This window comes from Calonectris borealis, chromosome 13 (genome assembly GCF_964195595.1).
Source record: "Calonectris borealis chromosome 13, bCalBor7.hap1.2, whole genome shotgun sequence".
In the NCBI taxonomy this organism is placed as follows: domain Eukaryota; kingdom Metazoa; phylum Chordata; class Aves; order Procellariiformes; family Procellariidae; genus Calonectris; species Calonectris borealis.
Genome location: NC_134324.1, coordinates 17,066,539 through 17,086,106, shown reverse-complemented (window position 1 = coordinate 17,086,106; position 19,568 = coordinate 17,066,539). Strand labels below are relative to the sequence as shown.

General features: G+C 40.6%; 1 protein-coding gene across 7 annotated transcripts in view; it reads left to right on the top strand.

Moving 5' to 3' along the window:
• KIAA1210 (KIAA1210 ortholog) overlaps nucleotides 1-5,555 on the top strand; it is a 45,615-nt gene extending 40,060 nt beyond the window's left edge. For 6 of the 7 annotated variants that reach the window (XM_075162314.1, XM_075162321.1, XM_075162316.1 and 3 more), the window contains one exon: nucleotides 3,381-5,555. In XM_075162314.1, the coding sequence (XP_075018415.1) occupies nucleotides 3,381-3,553 (173 nt within the window). In that variant the 3' untranslated portion in view covers nucleotides 3,554-5,555. Of the gene's footprint in view, nucleotides 1-132; nucleotides 185-3,380 lie in introns of those variants that run through there. The other variant, XM_075162320.1, reaches the window with a different exon arrangement.
• Nucleotides 5,556-19,568: the final 14,013 nt, after the last annotated feature.

Genomic DNA, 19,568 nt, shown 5'->3' with positions numbered 1-19,568 from the left:
GCATCCAGAATTGTTGTATTAGAGATATTAAGGGGTTCCTCTGTGCCTGCTCCCTGTACTAGTTGTTTATAGAGCTGTTATCCATTTTTGAATCTACAGGTCCTACAAAATAAGCTTTCTCCCTTACTACAGGTAGCTGACCAGCTGAGGATGTGCACCAACACAGAGGCTCTCATGTCAGTTGCCAGCCTAACTGTGTGTGTGTGATTAAAATACAATAGTTTTTAAAAAGGATTCTGTTACAGGCCAGCTTCGTCTTATGGTTCGTATGGCAAAGTGAGAAATGAAACATAAATAGGCCAAGATATTTGCTCAGATTAGAAGGTCTTCCTTTGAAACGCTGGCACAAACAGACTGGATTTCTGCCTGTTGAATCATCTAAACCTTGGAAGCTCAGCAGCCTTCAGTCGAAATTCAGAACTCCACAAAGTACTCTGCTATTCGTTTACTAGAACTTACACCACTTGTGGTCCTTGCAGTAGAATTACAAGTTTTTCTGCATCACCTCTTCCCAAGAATTGGCCTAGTTTCCTGACATCCAATGATTGTTTCCTCCCCTGCAGGGGTAGCATTTATAGGCATATTCTAGTCTTCCCCTCCTTGAATATCACAAAGAGCTCTGACCAGCATTGATGTTTAAGAAAAACACTCCTCTACTGCTCAGAAGACCATGCCCTGTTGTTTAGGAAATGTTCAGCACTGTCAGCACGAGTAGGAAATTGGGAATACCAAATGTAAACTCTCCTCTTCTCTGATTTGGTTCCCATTGGCACTGCCAGTAATTTGTCTACTTGAAGGTGCTGGTGGTGGAAAGGATGTAGATTTAATATCCAGAGGAGTTATTAATTTGGATCATGCTTTTTGGCTTATGTTAACTGTTAGCAGTTTTCTTGATGGATGGTTGAGGTTTTCTGTGCAATGCATATATCCTGCACACAACAGCAAGAGCCAGGACAGCTCAAGGTCAGCTAAGTTTGGAAGAGAATTCCAAGAAATCAGATCCTTAGTTTACTGAGTGTGACTTTTTTGTTACTGCTGCGTGGCAGCCCATGTCATAACCAAGGAAAGATTACCTACAATCATAGAATCATTTAGATTGGAAAAGACCTAAGATCATCAAGTCCAACCGTTAACCTAGCACTGCCAAGTCCACCACTAACTAAACCATGTCCCTGAGCACCACATCTACCCGTCTTTTAAATACCTCCAGGGATGGTGACTCAACCACTTCCCTGGGCAGCCTGTTCCAATGCTTGACAACCCTTTCGGTGAAGAAATTCATCCTAATATCCAATCTAAACCTCTCCTGGTGCAACTTGAGACCATTTCCTCTTGTCCTATCGCTTGTTACTTGGGAGAAGAGACCAACCCCCACCTCGCTACAACCTCCTTTCAGGTAGTTGTAGAGCGCGATGAGGTCTCCCCTCAGCCTCCTCTTCTCCAGACTAAACACCCCCAGTTCCCTCAGCCGCTCCCCATCAGACTTGTGCTCCAGGCCCTTCTCCAGCTTCGTTGCCCTCCTCTGGACACACTCCAGCCCCTCAATGTCCTTCTTGTCCTGAGGGGCCCAAAACTGAACACAGTATTCGAGGTGCGGCCTCATCAGTGCCGAGTACAGGGGCACGATCACCTCCCTGCTCCTGCTGGCCACACTGTTTCTGATACAGGCCAGGATGCCATTGGCCTTCTTGGCCACCTGGGCACACTGCCGGCTCATGTTCAGCCGGCTGTCGACCAACACTTAGCTTGCCTCTTCTCTCTCCCACTTCACCCTAAACATGTTGAGGTTTGTCCCAAAGCCCATCTTCCCTCAAATAGGCATGAGCCACTTTTTTGTGTTTTGTTTTACCTTGTGCTGTTGAGAGCGTGCAAAGGGCTTTAGACTCACTTTTGCTTATTACAAAGAAGGAAGTCTCCCAAAATGTGAAAATTCATTTCCAAAATAAAAATTTCAGTAACACTTAAATTCCTACATCACCTTAGATACTTTGGAAAAATTTGCTGTGTATGTAGAGCTGCAGCCTGTTTTTAATGGATAGTATACTTCCTCCAGTATTCCTAAGTATAGCTTGCCTCCTGCAAGAACTACCCATGAGCCAGGATTTTTAAAAGACCAGAGACCTCCTGAGTGGAGACAGGGAACTGCTTTGGCTTTGCTCAGGAGTGTGACTGATGGAGCTGATGGACATTTTCCATTGATTTCAGTGCAAGCAAGATAAAGCTTCTTGTACTTAACATTGCTTAAGTCCCCATGTGGCCTCTCTTCTTGCGCTGGAGCACAGCAGCCTCATCATGCCTGCCACATGCCGTGCGCAGACTAATCAAGTATGAGAAGAAGTTTGAATTTTCTCAGTTTGACTTACACACGGCAATGAACACTGCCTGGTTTGAAATGGATGGAGAGAGCACGATGTTGAAAGAGTTGTGACCTGTGTCTCGAGAAACGAGAGCTGCATCTGTTCAGACCTGCATTCTGTGAAGGCCCATTTCAGGCTGTCGGTCTGAAGACACTAATCTTGAAGATTTTCAAACAAGGTGGATGGAGGAGACCTTTTCTAAATAGTAACTCAAAGCCATACAAGGAGTGTTATCTGTATTCCTCCGTCCTTTGTGAGGATGACAGGCTGTGTCAGGCTGCATGAAGAGGAACACCTAGTCCCACCAGAATCCCACCTTCCTGGCTTAGGAGGCCAAGAACATAAAGCACTGGTTTGATCCCTACCTAGTATTTAATAATACTGCTGGAGTAATATTTGTGCTGGCAGTGAAGACTGAAAAAAATCCTTAAGGCTCTTCAGTGTTGAAAAACATATACCAGTTACTTTTAACCCCACAGCAAGCCTGGGGTGATCTTTGCCCTGCAGATACTTTGTTTCCATTTTCTTGCATACTCAGGAGTCTTATTCCTAGATTTTCTTGCACTCACAGAGCAGAATAAGCCTGTGGAACTCCCTGCACTGCACTGTCATGGAAATTAAGAGTTTGAAAAGATTAAGCAGCAAGTTAGCCAAGAATATGAATTATAAAAATACCTGGGGCTATAGTCTCCATATGTTTGAAGAATTTTGAAGAATGTCTTCATTTATCAGGGCTTAGACACTTGCTGTTGGGACTGAGGAGAAGATTCTTTTATGGTCAGATTATTCACTAACAGTTTAGTATCAAGTTTTCCATTGCAATAGCTAGTCCTTGCCATTGTTGTAGCTGGATCAGATAGTGCTAGCGATACCCAGTTTAACAATTCCTCTGACTTAATTTTGAGTCACAAACATTCTGGACTGTAAAACAATTGCTTTGGAGAGAAGGAAATATTATTGGCAGAAACTGAGTTTTTAACTCTCTAGCCTTCTGATGAGTGATGGATATCTTGTTGTTGGCAGGTAAAGTTGGACCTATTGCTCAGGAAGCATCTGTGATTCCTGCTGTTGAAAAGGAAGCAAGACACTCCTCTAACCTGCCAATGACACCATGCAGCCCTGCTGAACCACCATGGCTATCCCTGGCCAAGAAGAAAGCCAAAGCATGGAGTGAAATGCCCCAGATTGTACAATAGCAAATGACATGAACATCCTTCTCTGTATTGCCAATACCTGCGTTAACTCCATTTAATAACTTCTTTACTGTGACCAATTTTTTGAGAAATAAGAGCCTTAAAACTTTTGATCAGACTGTTGTGTGTAAATACACAATGAAGAAATACCATCGCAGGCTTAATTTTAAGTATTAGGAAGCTGAGCATTTCCTACTACCAAATACTAGGAAAACTTGATCAATTTGTTATATCCTTACACATTTGACAGCGATGTTCTAAGAAGACATGCTTCAGACTTTTGAAACATTGCACTTGTAAAATATGTTTTTAAAGTTTCCACAGACCATACGGTATTTTGTGCAATGTGGCTTTGGCTAAGAAATTAATGTATGCTAGAAAATAGATCTAATGCTGGGCACTGACACATCATGACTCATGGGCGTTGATGTCATCACACTTCTTTCTCTAATGCTCTGGGATGGGCAGCCTGGCTGCTTCTGATTGTTAATGGATCTGTTCTGTGATAGCTGTAGGATCTAAACAGCATTGTGAGTTGGAGTAATTCTGGCTTTTGGGTGGTTTGAAGTCACAATGCTGTCGGTCTTGTGCTTTGCTCATTGATGCCTACTGGAGCCACACACCTTCTGTTCTCTCCCGTACACTAGAAAACCACCACACTCTAGCATATACTCTGCTTTTGGTTACACCTTTGGAAATCTGGGATAATTTGGGCATTCTACAAAAAAAAAAAAAGTCCTTTCTTTAATTATGGCAAATAGCGATTTATTTTTTGTGAGATTCCTCAGCCAATTGTCTCTCTTACAGAGTATGTTGGGGATGGGAACTATTTGCTACCTACCTACTCTACTCTCCATGTTCATGTGGATGTATATTTAGTCAGGTGTATTTAATATTAGTGATAAAAGAGGCATCTGCTTTCCTCCTTGCCTCAGGAGTCTTTAACCAGTAACTCAACATCAGTCTAAAAATGTGCAGCTGGGAGAGGATTATTCTCTCAGGGCCTGGCCTTGCAGTCACTTAAGTTGACAGAAGTTTTGCTATTGACTTTGAAGGAAGCAGATGATTGAAAAAGTAGCTTTGTAAAATGATGTTAGTGGCTTAAGTGGCAGTGGTACTTACTGGTCCTTTACAGTTCTTGCAGCGTTGCACATTTATGTAGGTTTTGTTTACAGTCAGTGCAAAATTGGAAGGCTGACTTGGCCGATGGACACTTTTTAGCCGGAAAGTTGGTAGGTATTTTTAAGGAAAATATTATCTATTGATAGGATTAACTGCAAAACAAAAAATTTGGTTTCAGATCAGCTCAAGCAAGACTTTAATCTTCCAGTCTTGGTCTGAATTTAATATGTAGCTCTTGCAATTTGAAAACAGTATTAATTAGGAGCTAGACTGTGATTTTTTTTTTTTTTTTACAAGGTGAAAACTTACTCACCCAAGTAGGTTCACTGAAGCTATAGATACTGTTTTTGTACTAACACCAGAAAGAGTAAGAGTTTCATGTTGACTTGGTAATCCACGCCTATTTTACTACTTGTGTTTGTCTATTTTAAGAAGCATAACTTCTCTTACAAAGAACTGAAACATTTGTATTTCTCTGAAACTTTTGAGTGTAATGTGAATGAACATACTTAGCTTTGATTCCTGAAGTTTTGTACAGCTGCCATCCCATCACAAGCTTACTGACCCTGTATAAAATACGTGCATTTCTATATTCAGCAGACTCTTCTCTTTTTATTAGTGTGGATTGTGATCCTTCACCCAAAGTACTGCAAATGATGCTATAATCTCTCTTTCCCTGTGTTTGCTTTTGGTCTTAATATTGTTTCTGTCTTTTATGTTTGGTATGTATATATGTTTTTGTAATCCTTGTCTTGAAGGAACCCCTTTTGTATTCCATTCCTGTATTTGGTTTACAATTAAATGCTGTTGCCAGTGATGATGATATAATTCCTGGGACAAGAAGAGTGATAGGTGGCCCTCATTCATTAAGGAAAAAAATAAAGAGGTCTTTGGTCAATATAGACTCTATATATGGATATACTGCATAGATCTTGTTTTGAGATGATTTCGTGTGGCCTAGGACTGATCAACACAGCTGGTCAGACTAATGAACTTTTCTAAATCTAGCTATTTAAAAGTGTAAAACATCACCAGAGAGCTGATGGCTCTCCTTTTATTCTGGAGTTATTGCTCCTTCAGTACAGGGTTGGCTTAAAGGCTAGCACTTGTGGTCGTAGGAAGCCTTGTAAATACTCATTTGAATGTGTTTTGGCATTGCTAGCCAGCTGCTGTAAGACGTTTTGGGGTTGCTTTAAAAAAGAAGAAAGCCACATGAGAATCATGTGATGTTACATTTGAAATTCACTTGCCTGCTGAAATTAATGTTTCAAGTTTCTCTTTGCAACCAAGAGAACAAAAAGCATGTAGAGAAAAAATCAAAACTGAGTCTCATGGGATCACAAGAGTTTGGAAGATGGGGTTTTAAGACAAACATTGAAATATCAGTGATTTATTGATGCATTTATAGAAGTTGATAGCTCTATTAGCATGGCTTTCATTTCCTGTCATCCTAGAGTAGTTTTTAGGTGTTCGATCAGTGCAAGTAACTAATATAAGAAGCTCATTTTGGGTAATTAGTTCTAGACACAGTCACTGTCTTTGAAAATAAGCTGTCTTGCAGTGCAGAGTTCATTTCAGAATGTCATTGTGAGGTTTTATGGCTCAGGATCTTTCGTGGAGGATCTATAAAGCTGTCCCTGAAATTCCCTGTGCACAGGACAGCGACTGGGCTTTCAGCTGACTTTGGTGCTGCTGTGTGACAACAGAGGGTGCTAGTACCATCCCTGCGGAGTGCAGAAGGGTTCTCGGTGTTATAGAAAGCAGATTTCAGTATGCATTTATATGTGCACTATTACAGTAAGGAGACTGGAGACTTTTATTAATGCAGAGAATTATGCATCATTCCATTAATGCAGAGAGGTCTGAAAGAGAGGTGTATTTCTGTTTGTGATTTGATGGAGTGTTTGGAGCTATAAAGTATGGAAAAAATACTTTACCTTGTTGTTACAAGAAACTCCTGAGAATTGGTGATGACGATGGGGAAAGGTAGGTTACATGGTGAATTCAGTCCTGCAGTGGGGCTGTGTGGGAAGATACGTGGACGTGTCCAAAAAGAGCATTGCATTTCGGCATTTTAACTCTGCTGCTTTGAACAACTGTTACCTGGCTAGAGGTTGATCTTCATCCCAGCCAGATGTAGAATCTGATGATTTTACAGAAGAGATTAGAGAGAGAAACAGAAACTTGGCGTGCACCTAGCTGTAGATTACAGAGATTCCTTTTGCTGTAACAGTGAGCTGTGAAGACTTGGGCTAAAAGAGAATCTCTTATGTTATCATCCAGCTGGGAATCTACTTGTAATTAAGTGGGTTTGTGGACAAAAGGGAATGAGTCAATTTAAATGAGGGAAAAAGACTCCAAAATTTCCAAAGCTATGCATTTCTGCTCTAGCACAACTCTGATAACACTTTTATTACGAGAATCTTGTGTACACATCTCCTTAAATAGACCCAAAGAATAAATTCTAAAATTCAGATGTAATTGAGGAGCCAATACTCATTTCAATTACCATACTTAGAAGGAAAGTCTTAGAATAGTGAGGAAAGACTAACCATATTGAAAACCCTAAACACTAGCCCTTTTCCTGTTAGAAAGTTTGGCCCCCTAATTAGTGTTACATTATGTCTTTTTAAGTGCTGTAGTCTAAAATATTAAATGCAATTTGTTTTGAAGTATTACAGTAGAAGTGCTCAGCTTAGAAAAGCTGTAATTCCTGAGTTAGTGCCACCTGCTCTGTTAAGTGCTTTTGAGATCAATACAGGAAAGATATTAGTGTGTGAAGATACTTTGTCCTTTAGAACTGCTACTGGAAGATGATACATCTGAAGGATACTGGTAATGAGAATTGTGATTAGCAGCCTAATAAATAAGGCAAACATCTCTCTTTGTCTTTTCGTCTAGTGTGTGTTAGCCTATCTACATTTCTGTTAGAGATTTATCCTGGTTACAAGATTTGACAAACTTGTTTCATCAACTGTCACCAAAATGTTAGTAATGATGATGTGGAACCTCTTATATTTGGGGAATCTGAGCATCTGTTCAGGATTCTGACCCTGAGTTCTTGCTTGCTGTAGTTGTTGCATTCCGTCTCTTCTATGTTGTTGGGAAGTATTGCACCCAAAGTGTCAATATTTGTTACAGGCTATTGTTGTTACGGTCTGGGTTAGTTCTTGGTGCAGAGGTTGACTGAAGCCTCTGTTTTTCATTGAAAATGTTTTTTAATGTCTTTTATGGAAGTAGACAGGTGAAATAAACTATAAATTCTGAACTTGGAACACAAAACCAGGCATCTGCCCAGAACAAAAAGATTGCTCAGGTATTTCCGGCTGGATGGATGAAGGGGCATGGCTAGATGAAGGTGAATGACTAGGGAAGAATGACAGTTCAAGTTGAGAAACAAAAGGCTTAGAGCGGGAAGCTACAATTCAAATTACTCTTCCATAGTGGGATGTGTCTAAGCCCAAGGAGAGGTATGGAAAGGGGCCTTTAAGCTCTTCATGCATCTCTTCTCTCTGCACATGAAGAAGGAGAACTTCATATGTTCTTGTAGATGAATGGAAATACATCAGAGATGCCCACTGCTATTCGCAGCTTTTTTTTTTTTCTTTCATTTGATGCAGTCCATGCATGTTCACTTTATTTGGTCCGGGAGAGGTAACGCTTTGTTACTAGACCTCATTACTTATTCTGAACCACATTAAGCAGGTGAGCACCTTGACTGCACTGCAAATCAAAGCATGTTGTGACCTGCTGGTCAAGTCCACAGCAGTGCAGCACTTCCAGTTAAAGCGCTGTATGATCTGTGTGTTAAAATGCAGCTTCTCAGAAGTGAGCTAAGCCAAAGTTTAGCAGCTTCCCCTGACTTGAGGGACAGATTATTGACTATGGAAAATGTGAGATGCTATTATTATTCTTATTGTGCTAGGAGAGATTTAAAAATAAGCTCTTTTAATAGCTGTTTATTTTTTAGAGGCAGTTAAAAGAAGAAAAATCTAGAGGCAGATTATCTAAATGGGATTATTAACTGTCAATTCTTAGACTAATCTATAAACCAAGTTGGTCACTAAACAAGAAACAGGTATGAAAATGGCTGAGGTGTGGAGTATTTCATTGATACAATTTTGTATGATGTAGAAATGAAAAGGCAGCAAGAAGGGATTGATTGACATAAATAACCTAAATGGAAAAGGTTGTTTGGTACCTGAAACTTGTTCCAGCCTTTCTTCCATCTGCCTCAGAATAGTTCTGTTAAAAAAAACATAGCTTCTCTTTCTAAGTATTCTTACTTCTCATTTGTGGGATCAAACCCACTTTTTACTTAACCTGTTTTGTAGTCAGCTGTATTTTACAGAAATCTAATGAAAAGCTGACAAGTCCAGGATCACATACCTATCAATACTGGCAACACTGCCTTGTTCATAGTTCACCCTAACCTCCTTTGTTAAGCTAATACTTCATTACATTTTCCCTATTATACCATTCTGGCTCCAAATTAGTTTTGATTTACAGGTATTTTTCCAGCACAGATGGGTGAGGTTGACTGCTTTAAAATTAGAAGCTTTCCACATTGCTCAGGAATATGTTTCTGTGACATTGAGGTAACTTTTTCCAAATTACACAGTACGTTCATTGTAGCAACTGCAGAAATGTATGGGAAAGGGCCGAAGTCCTGGGGCTGTGTTGTGTTTCCATAGAGTTTAAATTACATGCAGCAGCCTTCCCTAATGACATCACTGGCACCGTTGAGAGCTAACAAAGCAAGAGGAGATGTGGCTGGCTGGCTCCTAGCAAGTGCATCATTCCTGCTAAATACCTACGTCATTGGTGACGTGGGCAAATGGAGTAAAGTGACAGTCATTGAGAAGCAATGGAGGGGTGATGTGCCCCCCAAAGGTGCAGCATTTTACCAGTTGTGCATGTGGGATGAAATAACTTCACTGGACTTCGTGAGCTGTGGACGTATGTTTTATTCGTGAGGAGTAAATAAAGTGACTTTTCTGTCACAGCTAGATGTACAAATTAGGATATACCTACATTAAACTAGAGCTGTGTTTTAAACACAAGAGGCATTTACTCAGTTTGGATCCTGAATCATACATATTTCAAAGAGGAGGAATATATATGTGTTCTAGTAGAGCATTCCATTGGTAAAGGGAGTTCTACCCAAAGATGAGTGACCTGATCTGTACTTGCATGAAAGGAAATCGGAACAGAGTCTCATTTTATGTTTGGTGGGGTTTTTTTCCCATTTTGACAGGACAATTTATTACGTAAGCATTCTTAGTGTTATGATCCCTTATAAAAATAACTCTCCTTACTTCACATTGTTTATAAAATAAGAGCTTTGGCTGTGAGAAGTACTACATATTGTGGTAGAATAATAACTGGGAATATGTACATTGCATGTAAAATGCTAGAAGAATCAACATCACTTTTTACTTGCTATTTATTTAATAGTTTCAGAGCATGACTTGCTACTAAAGCCCAAATTCTGCAAAGTACTCTAGCATGGATCAGTATGGGCTGGGGCTTGGACTGACCATGTGTGGCCTGTTGAAAGGTAGACTACAGGTCTAGTCCCGTTCTTGACTGGCCACAGTGGAAATTGGATTTGGTCCCTTCTAAGGGATGTTTAAGCAAAATGGAACAAAATCTTTCAGGAAAGTGCTTTTTTTTTTTTTTTTTTCGTAGTCAATCACATCATGCAAATTTGAGCCATATAACTTGGGGGTTAAAATGGCATGGGCTGTGGTGACAAAGCGTAATGTTGCAAGTCCAACACCCTTGGATGGGGGGAAAGTTAGGTGTTACCACTCGCTCCTGGGAATCAGTCTGGTAACCAGGTCGGTGTGGCTCTGGGGCTGTGATCAGGCTAACACCTCTAGGAGACCTGTTTGGCTTTAAACTTCCTGGGTCTGAAGGTCTTCACTTATTCCTAGGTAATGCACCCCCAAATGGTGTTATCTGAAGGATCTGATGACGTCAGTCAGATGTTCCAAGCAAATGCATCTTCCCTAAAGCCAAGTTTGATAACTCACTCCTGAGAGTCTTTAAATCCAAATGAGGAGTAGCTGCACCGTGCAGCGTGCTTGCATCTGTGCCAACAGGCTATGCTCTACAGAACATTTTGCTTTCCTTTCAGACAGAAGCTCCCTGTGGCGATACAGCAAGAGAAATGTTTGTGCAGCTTCAGTTTAAGGACTCTCATGAGTGAGCTGCTGCCAGTTATTGTCCAGATGTGATCTCTGGTGTCTTTCATAGCATGTTTAATTAGTTTAGTTCAGTGGGTTTCCTACAGCACAGGTGGACTTATGACTGCATGCCACTGATTTGGCCCAATATGTTCAGTTCACATGTAGCGACAGTCTCGTTTGCAATTTCATCAAAGTCACTGGAGCTGACTGGAATCAGGTGGGCATGTAATTTGTTAATGCTGGTTTATATCTTATTCCATCCTTTTTCTTATGGATTTCTCCTTTGAAGGCAGTGACTCAAAAGTGAGATGATACAGATGTACTGCCATGACTCATTCATCTTTAGAGCATGCCACTCCTTTAGAAAGACAGTTTGTATCCCTGGAAAGCTAATGGCATAGCAGAGGGATGGAGCAGTGGGATGCCTGGACCCCTCTGTGGAGACTTCAGGTGCACCAGAGCCTGTTCCCCTCCCTGCTTCACCTGCTCTGCCCTGGCCAGCAGTGCTGAAACCTGGCTTGGGTGCAATGGGGTGAACCAGGGGGTTGGCACGCCCAGTCCCAGCCCTGCGCTGGGGGCTGCTGTGGATACCAGAGCCTCACGGTCTGAGCCAGCCTTGAGGTCCGCTGCTGCGGGAGGGTGGCAGCGCCTGTGCTGACCCGGTGCTGCTCGTGCTCTCCCCGGCTGGGATCGGTGGTTCGGCTTCCTGCAGGCACTCTGCAGGCGGCTGCCGTCTCGCAGGCACACAGCCTTGAAATTTATTTACTCTCCCCTAGTGTTTCCCTTGCTGTCCTGATGTAACCAGGACCATTGCATAATAACCTGGTATTCAAAATGAATTTCTCATAGCTTTTACCATGTGAAAGAAGTTGAGCCAGCAATGTCCAGAGCCAGAGCTGCTGGAACATCTGATTTCTTTGCCTTGGACAGGCAGCTTGTCAGCTTCTCACTCTGTTTAATAATGGGAATTTTAGAAGTGTGTGCACACACTTTTGTATTGACTGAGCAGATAAAACCAACAATTTTCCAGACAGAACTGATACTTTTGCTAGACTTTTGCATTTGTTTTTATTAACAGTATGGGTCTGTAACCACAGTACTGCAGCAAAGATTTTTTTCTTTGAGGGAGTGACTTAAACAGCAACAGACTTTATGCAATTTTCCAAAGAAATGTGAAATAACAAGAAGGATTTCAGCGCTAAGTGGCACTTCGGGCTTTCTTTCCGATCTCAGGATCAGCGCTGTCAGTCAGGAACAAATCTACTGAAGCCAATGGAATTAGTCTGGTCTAAATAAGATTATAATTGGGCCTTTTTGTTTCTGCATTGCTCAAAAATAAATCTCAGTAAATAACTTGGGGTCAAGTCTTCTCCTAGCTATGCCAGAACTATGCTGAAGTTGGGAGAAATTGCCCCAAATTCACACTGTCCGATAGTCTACAGTGAAAAAATTGTTGAATAAATATCTGTTTTCTAGGTAGTCCTTTCAGAACTTGACTTATAATTAATAGCTGTTTCTTACTAAAAATACTGTTTTATTGGCTTCTTTGAGTTCCTCCTTGTCACTGCAGACATTTCTTCCACTGAACTTTCACTAGGTGGGAGATTTCACAGGCCAACCACGGCTAACTCGGCTCTTGTTCAAAGCTGTGGGGATGAGAGTTGGCACCAGACTGGGTGCCACCATGTGTCACCTGTTGTACAGCATTACTGATGTAAGGCAGTGCCTGTGGTGTAATGGCTTTTAAGTGTAATGGCTGACATCCACCTGACTCTGAGAGAAAGCAGAGCAAGCTCGCATCTTCCTGCAAAACACAGCGTTGGCATTTCCACAGTCATCCACAGCATGTTCTTCATTTATGTTTACATTGATGGTGGACCTAAGAAAGAAGGCTACATTTTGAGCTAGATGTAAAGTTCTCCAGAGTTCAGCAAATACATGAGTTAAGGTTTTGGTTCTGTGTGTCGTGGAACTGTAATTCGGATGCACTGCTCTGGTCTAGATCTGGATCTGAACTCCCTCAAAGCTTGGGGATCTTTGGAGGATTGTTTTTGTTTTTAAACCCATACAATTTTCTAGCTCTTATAAACTGTATTAATTTTGGACTCAGTCTGTTAATATACAGCCTAACAGCAGAATAGCTGCTACTATCAACAAGTAATTATAAATATTTCTACTAATAGCCCAAGCCTGACATTCTGACTTTAATTAATCTGATTATGTTTAATAATAAATTGTAGTAATGCTTTGGACATATTTTTTAGCTGGTGAAGCTGCTATCAGTTTTGCAAAACTGGCATTCAGTGGGCTAGGGATTTACCTTGCTTGAAGGCAATATTAATCCCTGGCTAAAAAGACGACTATCTTTGTATTTCTGGGATCATCAAACTAATCCTTCTTTACTTTTTTTTTTTTTTTGTAGTGCTGTGACGTATACCATTATTGGTTTGGAAGAAATTGATTTATGGGAAGTGGTTCATCTACCACGTGAAAAATAGTTTTGAGGTAGGTCTTAATTTATTTTGGCTTTCTGAAGTCTCTGAATTGATCAGTTAACAGCTGTGTGCTGAAAGCACAGAAATGATAGCTAAACTGATGAACCTGTGACTATTTATTGTAGCAGGAGTAGCAAAGTGCCTGTGTGTCTAAAGCTGGCAGGCCAATTTGTCTAGCTAGGAAGGGCTGAAAATAGGAAGCTGGTTTCCATTCTGGTTTCCCTGAGGAGTGTGTCTGTTTTGGCTCCAGAGAAGACAAGGAGCAGACATAAAGTTTTTGCTTTGTTTTTAGGAGACATCCCACTTCACTCTTACCTGATACCTTGTTAAACTTGCCCAAGGATGTTTCCTGGGACGTAAAAGGGCTGCAAATTTGCCTCCTAGCACTGGTTTTCTGTAGAAGCTTGTCCAACATCTTTTTTGCTCTTGTGAGACAAGGCTTTGTAAGACACGCAGGTGCATGGAGAACTTGTGGGTGTTTAACTTTGACCAGGGTGAAATGATGGTTTTGCATTCAGTGCCTTTGCTGAACTGCCACTGATGCAACCTGCCTCCACAGAACAAGCCCGACGTAAACTTTTCTTAAAGGATTGAGGAAAAAAGTTGGTCTCTGGCAATGAAATTCTGTTTTTATTTCAGGCTTCTCAATGTATGAGTGAGGGAAGTAATCTGATTAGCACATTTGCTAGAGAAATGAAGCAATGGGAAGGTGAAAATATTAATAAAAGATAGAGTTGATTTATACTCAAACTGGCCTTTAAATTTGCAGTATACGCTGTAAGAATGTGCTTATATAACCTCTATTTCTATTCATAAAGGTTTATGTGGGTCTATATTGAATTATGCATTTAAAATTAATCCACTGAGGCAGCCCACTGAGATGCCACTTCTCATTTAGTAACTGCATTAAGGACTTTGTGCTTCATTTAGAAACTGTGAGAAGCTTGCTTTGTGCTGTGGAGAGGAACTGGCCTGCCAGATTCAGACTGGCTATTATAGGGGGTTTAAAACAACCATCTCTCTGTCCCTCTCTTTCTGAGTTACGAGAAGAACTCTATTCTTGACTTGTGCGACCCGACTCATGCGGCTTAGCTGAACCTGACAAACCCAACCAACTTGTGTCAGATTCTTAGAAGAGATTAATGAAGATTTTCTCCAGGGGTTGGGAACAGCTGATTCTGCCTTTGCAAGGCTGCGGGGACCCAGGACGAACAGACGCACCATTAGGGGTTTATACCAGCAACTGTAATTCAAGGTTATTAAGTGTCTTGTTTGTGTAGTTTTCGAGTTCTCAGACATTGCAAAAGGGTCAAGAGCTCTTCTAGATCTTTACACGGATTTTGTTCTAAGAAATCTTAGGCTCTTAGCTCTTCTTATCTGCATTCTCCAAAGTGCAATTCTGCTTCTAAAATGGCTGCAAAATGGTGTTGTGAGGCTCTGTGTTACGTCTGAATTAAACTTCTTTAGCTTAAAAATAAAAGCATACCAGTTCTGCATATTCACACTGTGATGTAAAAAACAAATTGAGATACCTACATGGTCTATCTCATTCATCACGAAAAATGACTGCCTTTATTGACTCTGGGCAAACCTGTTGTCGTCTTATTCTGCTTTTGGTTGTTACTGTTTTTATTATTAAGATAATGTTTTGTGGCCTTAGTTTAAAAAAAATTGTGAAATATCCAGCAAGCCTTTCAGTTTCTCATTCTGTGAACTATGCTCATATTGCCAAAGTATTCAAGTGTCTTCTGAATATTTAAGTTAATTTTGTGAATGCTGAAATTGAAGAAGTTTGCTCTCATACAGAGTTGTGTACCTTCTCTTCCATATGTCCCACCGCATCTGTCCCCCCTGTCCCTTGTGCCGTCCCCTTCACATTGCAGCTAGTCCAGAGCCACCTGGAAGCTCACCACCTCCTCTGTGTGTGTGTGTGTGCATGCTGAGTGTCTGGCTGGCAGTTTCAAATTTGAAAGGAGGTGGTAGAAATCTCAAAAAAATTGGTTAAAAATCAGCCACCTGGTTCAAAACTTATGAGAGATGATGGATAGGCAGTATGTCGCGAATGAGTGGTTTTGAGGCTGCTTAAAGAATCACTGGCAAAGGTATCAGCAAAAAGTGATTTTAATAGAAATTTATAAAAGCGCGACTTAACAGAATTCGATGGCAAGGTTCACTCTATTACTCATTACATGGATTAAGTATATACAGGGAAAATGGTGTAAGAATTGTGTTGGAATGATTTATAGAAAGACCGTGGACAAAAAAGGGTAAGGAAGACCCTCCCATTGAGTCACAAGGTTCAGAGAAGACGCAGCTGGATCCAATCTTAGTCTCAGACTTGGACAACGGTTTGTGTCTAATACAAAAGGGATAAGGAGACCCTCCCGGTGAGTCACGAGGTTCAGAGTAGACCCCCTTGCTTTCTAAACTCCTTCTCGGAGAGGAGTCCAGGTGCGGCTGGATCTACCCCTAGTCTCAGACCTGGTTGACGGTTTATGCCTGAGGGATTATATGTGTTTAGCAGCAATTTGAAGTTCATTTACAGTTTCAAGGTAGATCATAAGATTTTGACAGCACTTAATCATTGACTAATTTAACAGTTACAAAGTGAGCTGATCAAGTTTACTACAATTACTAAAGTGACTTGATTACAGATTATGCTTATTACTGGTTATCTAAATCAGTACACACAAACACACACACACACACAAAAGATCTAGATCAGTTCACACATAAGGGCCTAAAGCTAGATAAATTTATAAAGGCCTAAAGCTAGATAAGTTTATAAAGATATACCTGTTAAAAATTCCCCTCAAGTCTCGTGAAATACTCATGTTAAATGTCTTGGCATTTCTCAACGGGCAAAGGGTTGAGCCCCGAGGAGTGTCTCGGCCGAGGAGTGTTTCAGCCCAGGTCCCGAAGGTCCTCCGAATATCACAAACTCAAGAGTTTGCGAACTCTGAGAGGCGTCCCACTCAGCCGGAGACTCTGGGCACAGCCCGCTGCGGTCCAGGAGAGCTCAAAGGGTCTCGCCTGGGACTGCTGTTTATAGGTTGGCAAGATGATTGGCTTTAGTCATCAGTAAATTTCCATCCTGGCCACTGTCCGGGGTGATCCAGGATAGTAATTATAGTATTGTTCCACGGTAACCATGGTATCGTTCCACTTGAGCTACGATCCAGGTAGGGAATGCTTCAGGGCTGTCAGAGATGACGAATTATCCCCCGCTCTTGTTCCCTACCTTGATGAGGTAGCCGGTGTACCTGGTACGATCAGTGTGGCTCCCCACCTTAGCCATGCAAGAGTGCCTGGTACGGTCAAGGGACGCTCAACTGCCCAACTCGTTACACAATGGCTAAGGCTTAACAGGAGTTCCTGAGATCGCAGAGTGGCCCAGGGGAGGGGGGGAAATGCACCACCACACAGTATCATATTTTAAGTGAAGCTTCTGTTGAAAACCAGGCTAAAAGTATAAATAGTTGTAAGAAGAACATTCTTTTATTTTTGCATTCTGTCTCCATTTACAGTCAGCAAACAGAACAACTTGTTTGGTTTGCTTCTTTATTTTTGACTGAGAGAATTAATATTTACTAGAAGGAAGCTAAGTTGAAGAAAAGGATTTTTATGTAAGTACAGAAAGTGCTTAGTGCCCTGATCATTTTTATCTGCTAAAGGATTAAATTCCATAGTCTAGATTCAGCTGCTATAAAAATTTTGTCTCTTGCATGCATGACTGTGCTATATTAGATGAGAGTTCCACTGCTGCAGGGTGTCATGCAGCCAGTCCCAGAGAGGACTTTGACTATCAGGGTAGACACTTTAAATGAGATTCAGTAGGTAAGGTAAATAACATTTATCTATAATGACCTTATTTTAAAATAGCCTTGCCTTTACCAGATCTGCAACAAAATTAAGGCTGATTGATATCCTCAAAGTTATTTAGGTGTCTCATTAATGCAGTGGAGAACTGGATGTCTGAGTATTTGGGGATCTGAAGTTAAATTAGAAAACAATGAACATCTTGAGGAAAATGTTATCAATGATTAAAATAGATCAGAAACATCTTTCTTTAAGTGTCACCAGTTTAACGACCCCTTATGGGTTTATTTGTGTTTAGATTAAGGGTAAATAAGAGCATAAAATTAAATGTTCGATTTAATATACGAAAAGCAACTGGTTGCATAACTGTCGAGTTATGAAACCTATATTTTTGTCCTCTGCATCCTGAACATCTGTGGCCTATATTTAATTGCAATTTTCATCTTCAATTTGAAGAAACAATGTTTAGCCTGAAGACAAAAGTGATCTGTGTAGTGAAATCAGCTAAATAGCGTGGTTGAGTCTCACTTGCTAACAGAAAAGGCATTTTTATACATGTTCTAACTTAGAAATTGTATTCATTTGATAGTTTAAATACAGTTAAGAATACTCTGGTGTTCTGAGCAATGTGAAGAACGGAAGTATTAAGGCATTGTAACTCAAGAGGAACAGGTGCATAAGGATAGAAATGTGGGGCCATATTGCGGTATCAATTTTTAAGCAGAAATCCATACTGATTCCAGTAGGGAGTCATTCTGATGAAATATTGATGAAATGATATGATATGGCCCATGGGCAGGAAATAACGAAATGTGGAAAGTAAAGCAAGCCAGTACAAGTAGGGAAAAGAATATGAAATGCAGAACCAACGGGAATGAGCAACCTCAGAAGTAATACTTCTAAAAAATCTGGAGAATGATGTAGAAGGAAGGTTATACATAGAGTGGCAATGTGATAATCTCATCACCTTTCACGTAGCAGTGCATACTGCCAGATAGCTTCAGCCCAGATCTGCAGCTTTAATCTATATTTTGCAGTTGGTCCATATAATGGACCAGATGAGATTTCTGTTTCAGTCAACCTCCGTTTTTTTGACTTGTAATTCAAATCCAAATGCTAATCTGCATTTGTGACTCAGAAATCTCTAAGTGGCATCCTTATCATAGAGGAAAAAGATGGAGCCTTCATGTAGAAATAGAAAGGTGAGGCCTGAAGGATATTCATTACAGTCTTTTAAAATGCCGGTAGTCAAAAACGTCTGAAATGTTTGCATTCAGTTTGCTTCCACTTCGTTGAGCTGTTAAATTCAAGGTCTCAATAGGCTTCTTAGCCCATGTCTGAGTCAGAAATCAAGATGTCTGCAAGTGTACACTGATGGAAACAGGGCAAGTTATGCAGTTTTAGTTTTAAAATAAATTCTGTTGTTTGAAGTAAATCTTAGCTGGGGTTCCCAGGTACAATGTTGATGAGATACCTCGTGATAAAACTACAGTTTGCTCCAAATAAATACAATATGATTTATTTCCACACAGGTAAGGAATTCTAAACCTCCAGCTTCTGCCTGCACATCTCATGAAATAGATAGGTGGTCTGTCTGTCTTAGGATAAGCTGTTCAATAATGAAGGCTTGTTCGTAGCCATGGCGTTAAAGAGCCTCATCAACTAGGTATCCCAGTTAACTGAATTGAAGGTGGAAATATTTCCATCTACTATCAAAACATAGCTTCTACTAGTTTTCTGTAACAGACATCTTAAGTATTTTATTTTGAGAGTTTTCTAACACACCGCCATTCATTTCCCCACGTTGGATGTGTAGATTAAAAAGAACAGAAAGAAGGAACCCTCAAAACATATGCCAATAATATATATATGTTTATGCAGCCAGCAGTTCCCTTATTTAAAGAGAATGCTGTAGGAATTAGATTTCATAATTTTCTGAAATAGCGAGGACATTTAAAGAGCATGTGTGGATTGGTCTGAGTAAGTTTGTTCTGTAAATTGCTTGAAAAGAAAACAGACTCTTCCTAGGTATTGCAACAAATTGTTCCCAGCACTTCAGCTTAATACACTAAATGAAAATGCAGAGGAAGCAACACAATATTGGATGAACCTGTTTCAGAACATTGGCTCAGGCCACAAAGCAAGTAATTAACAAGCTGAATGAAGCATTTAAGCCCACGCCTTATCATTTATGTAACTAACCTTTGAGTTTTGGACGGACTGGTATGCTGCAGTGAAGCCTACACAGTGTTTCTTTTATGTGTGTGTACTGAGCAAATGGGAAATGCATACCCTGCCATTTGTTTTTCACATTTTCAGCACTTATCAGAGTTCTCTGGCTGAGTGATCTTATATTGCAAAAATGTACGCCTCTTGGTCCTTTTTTCT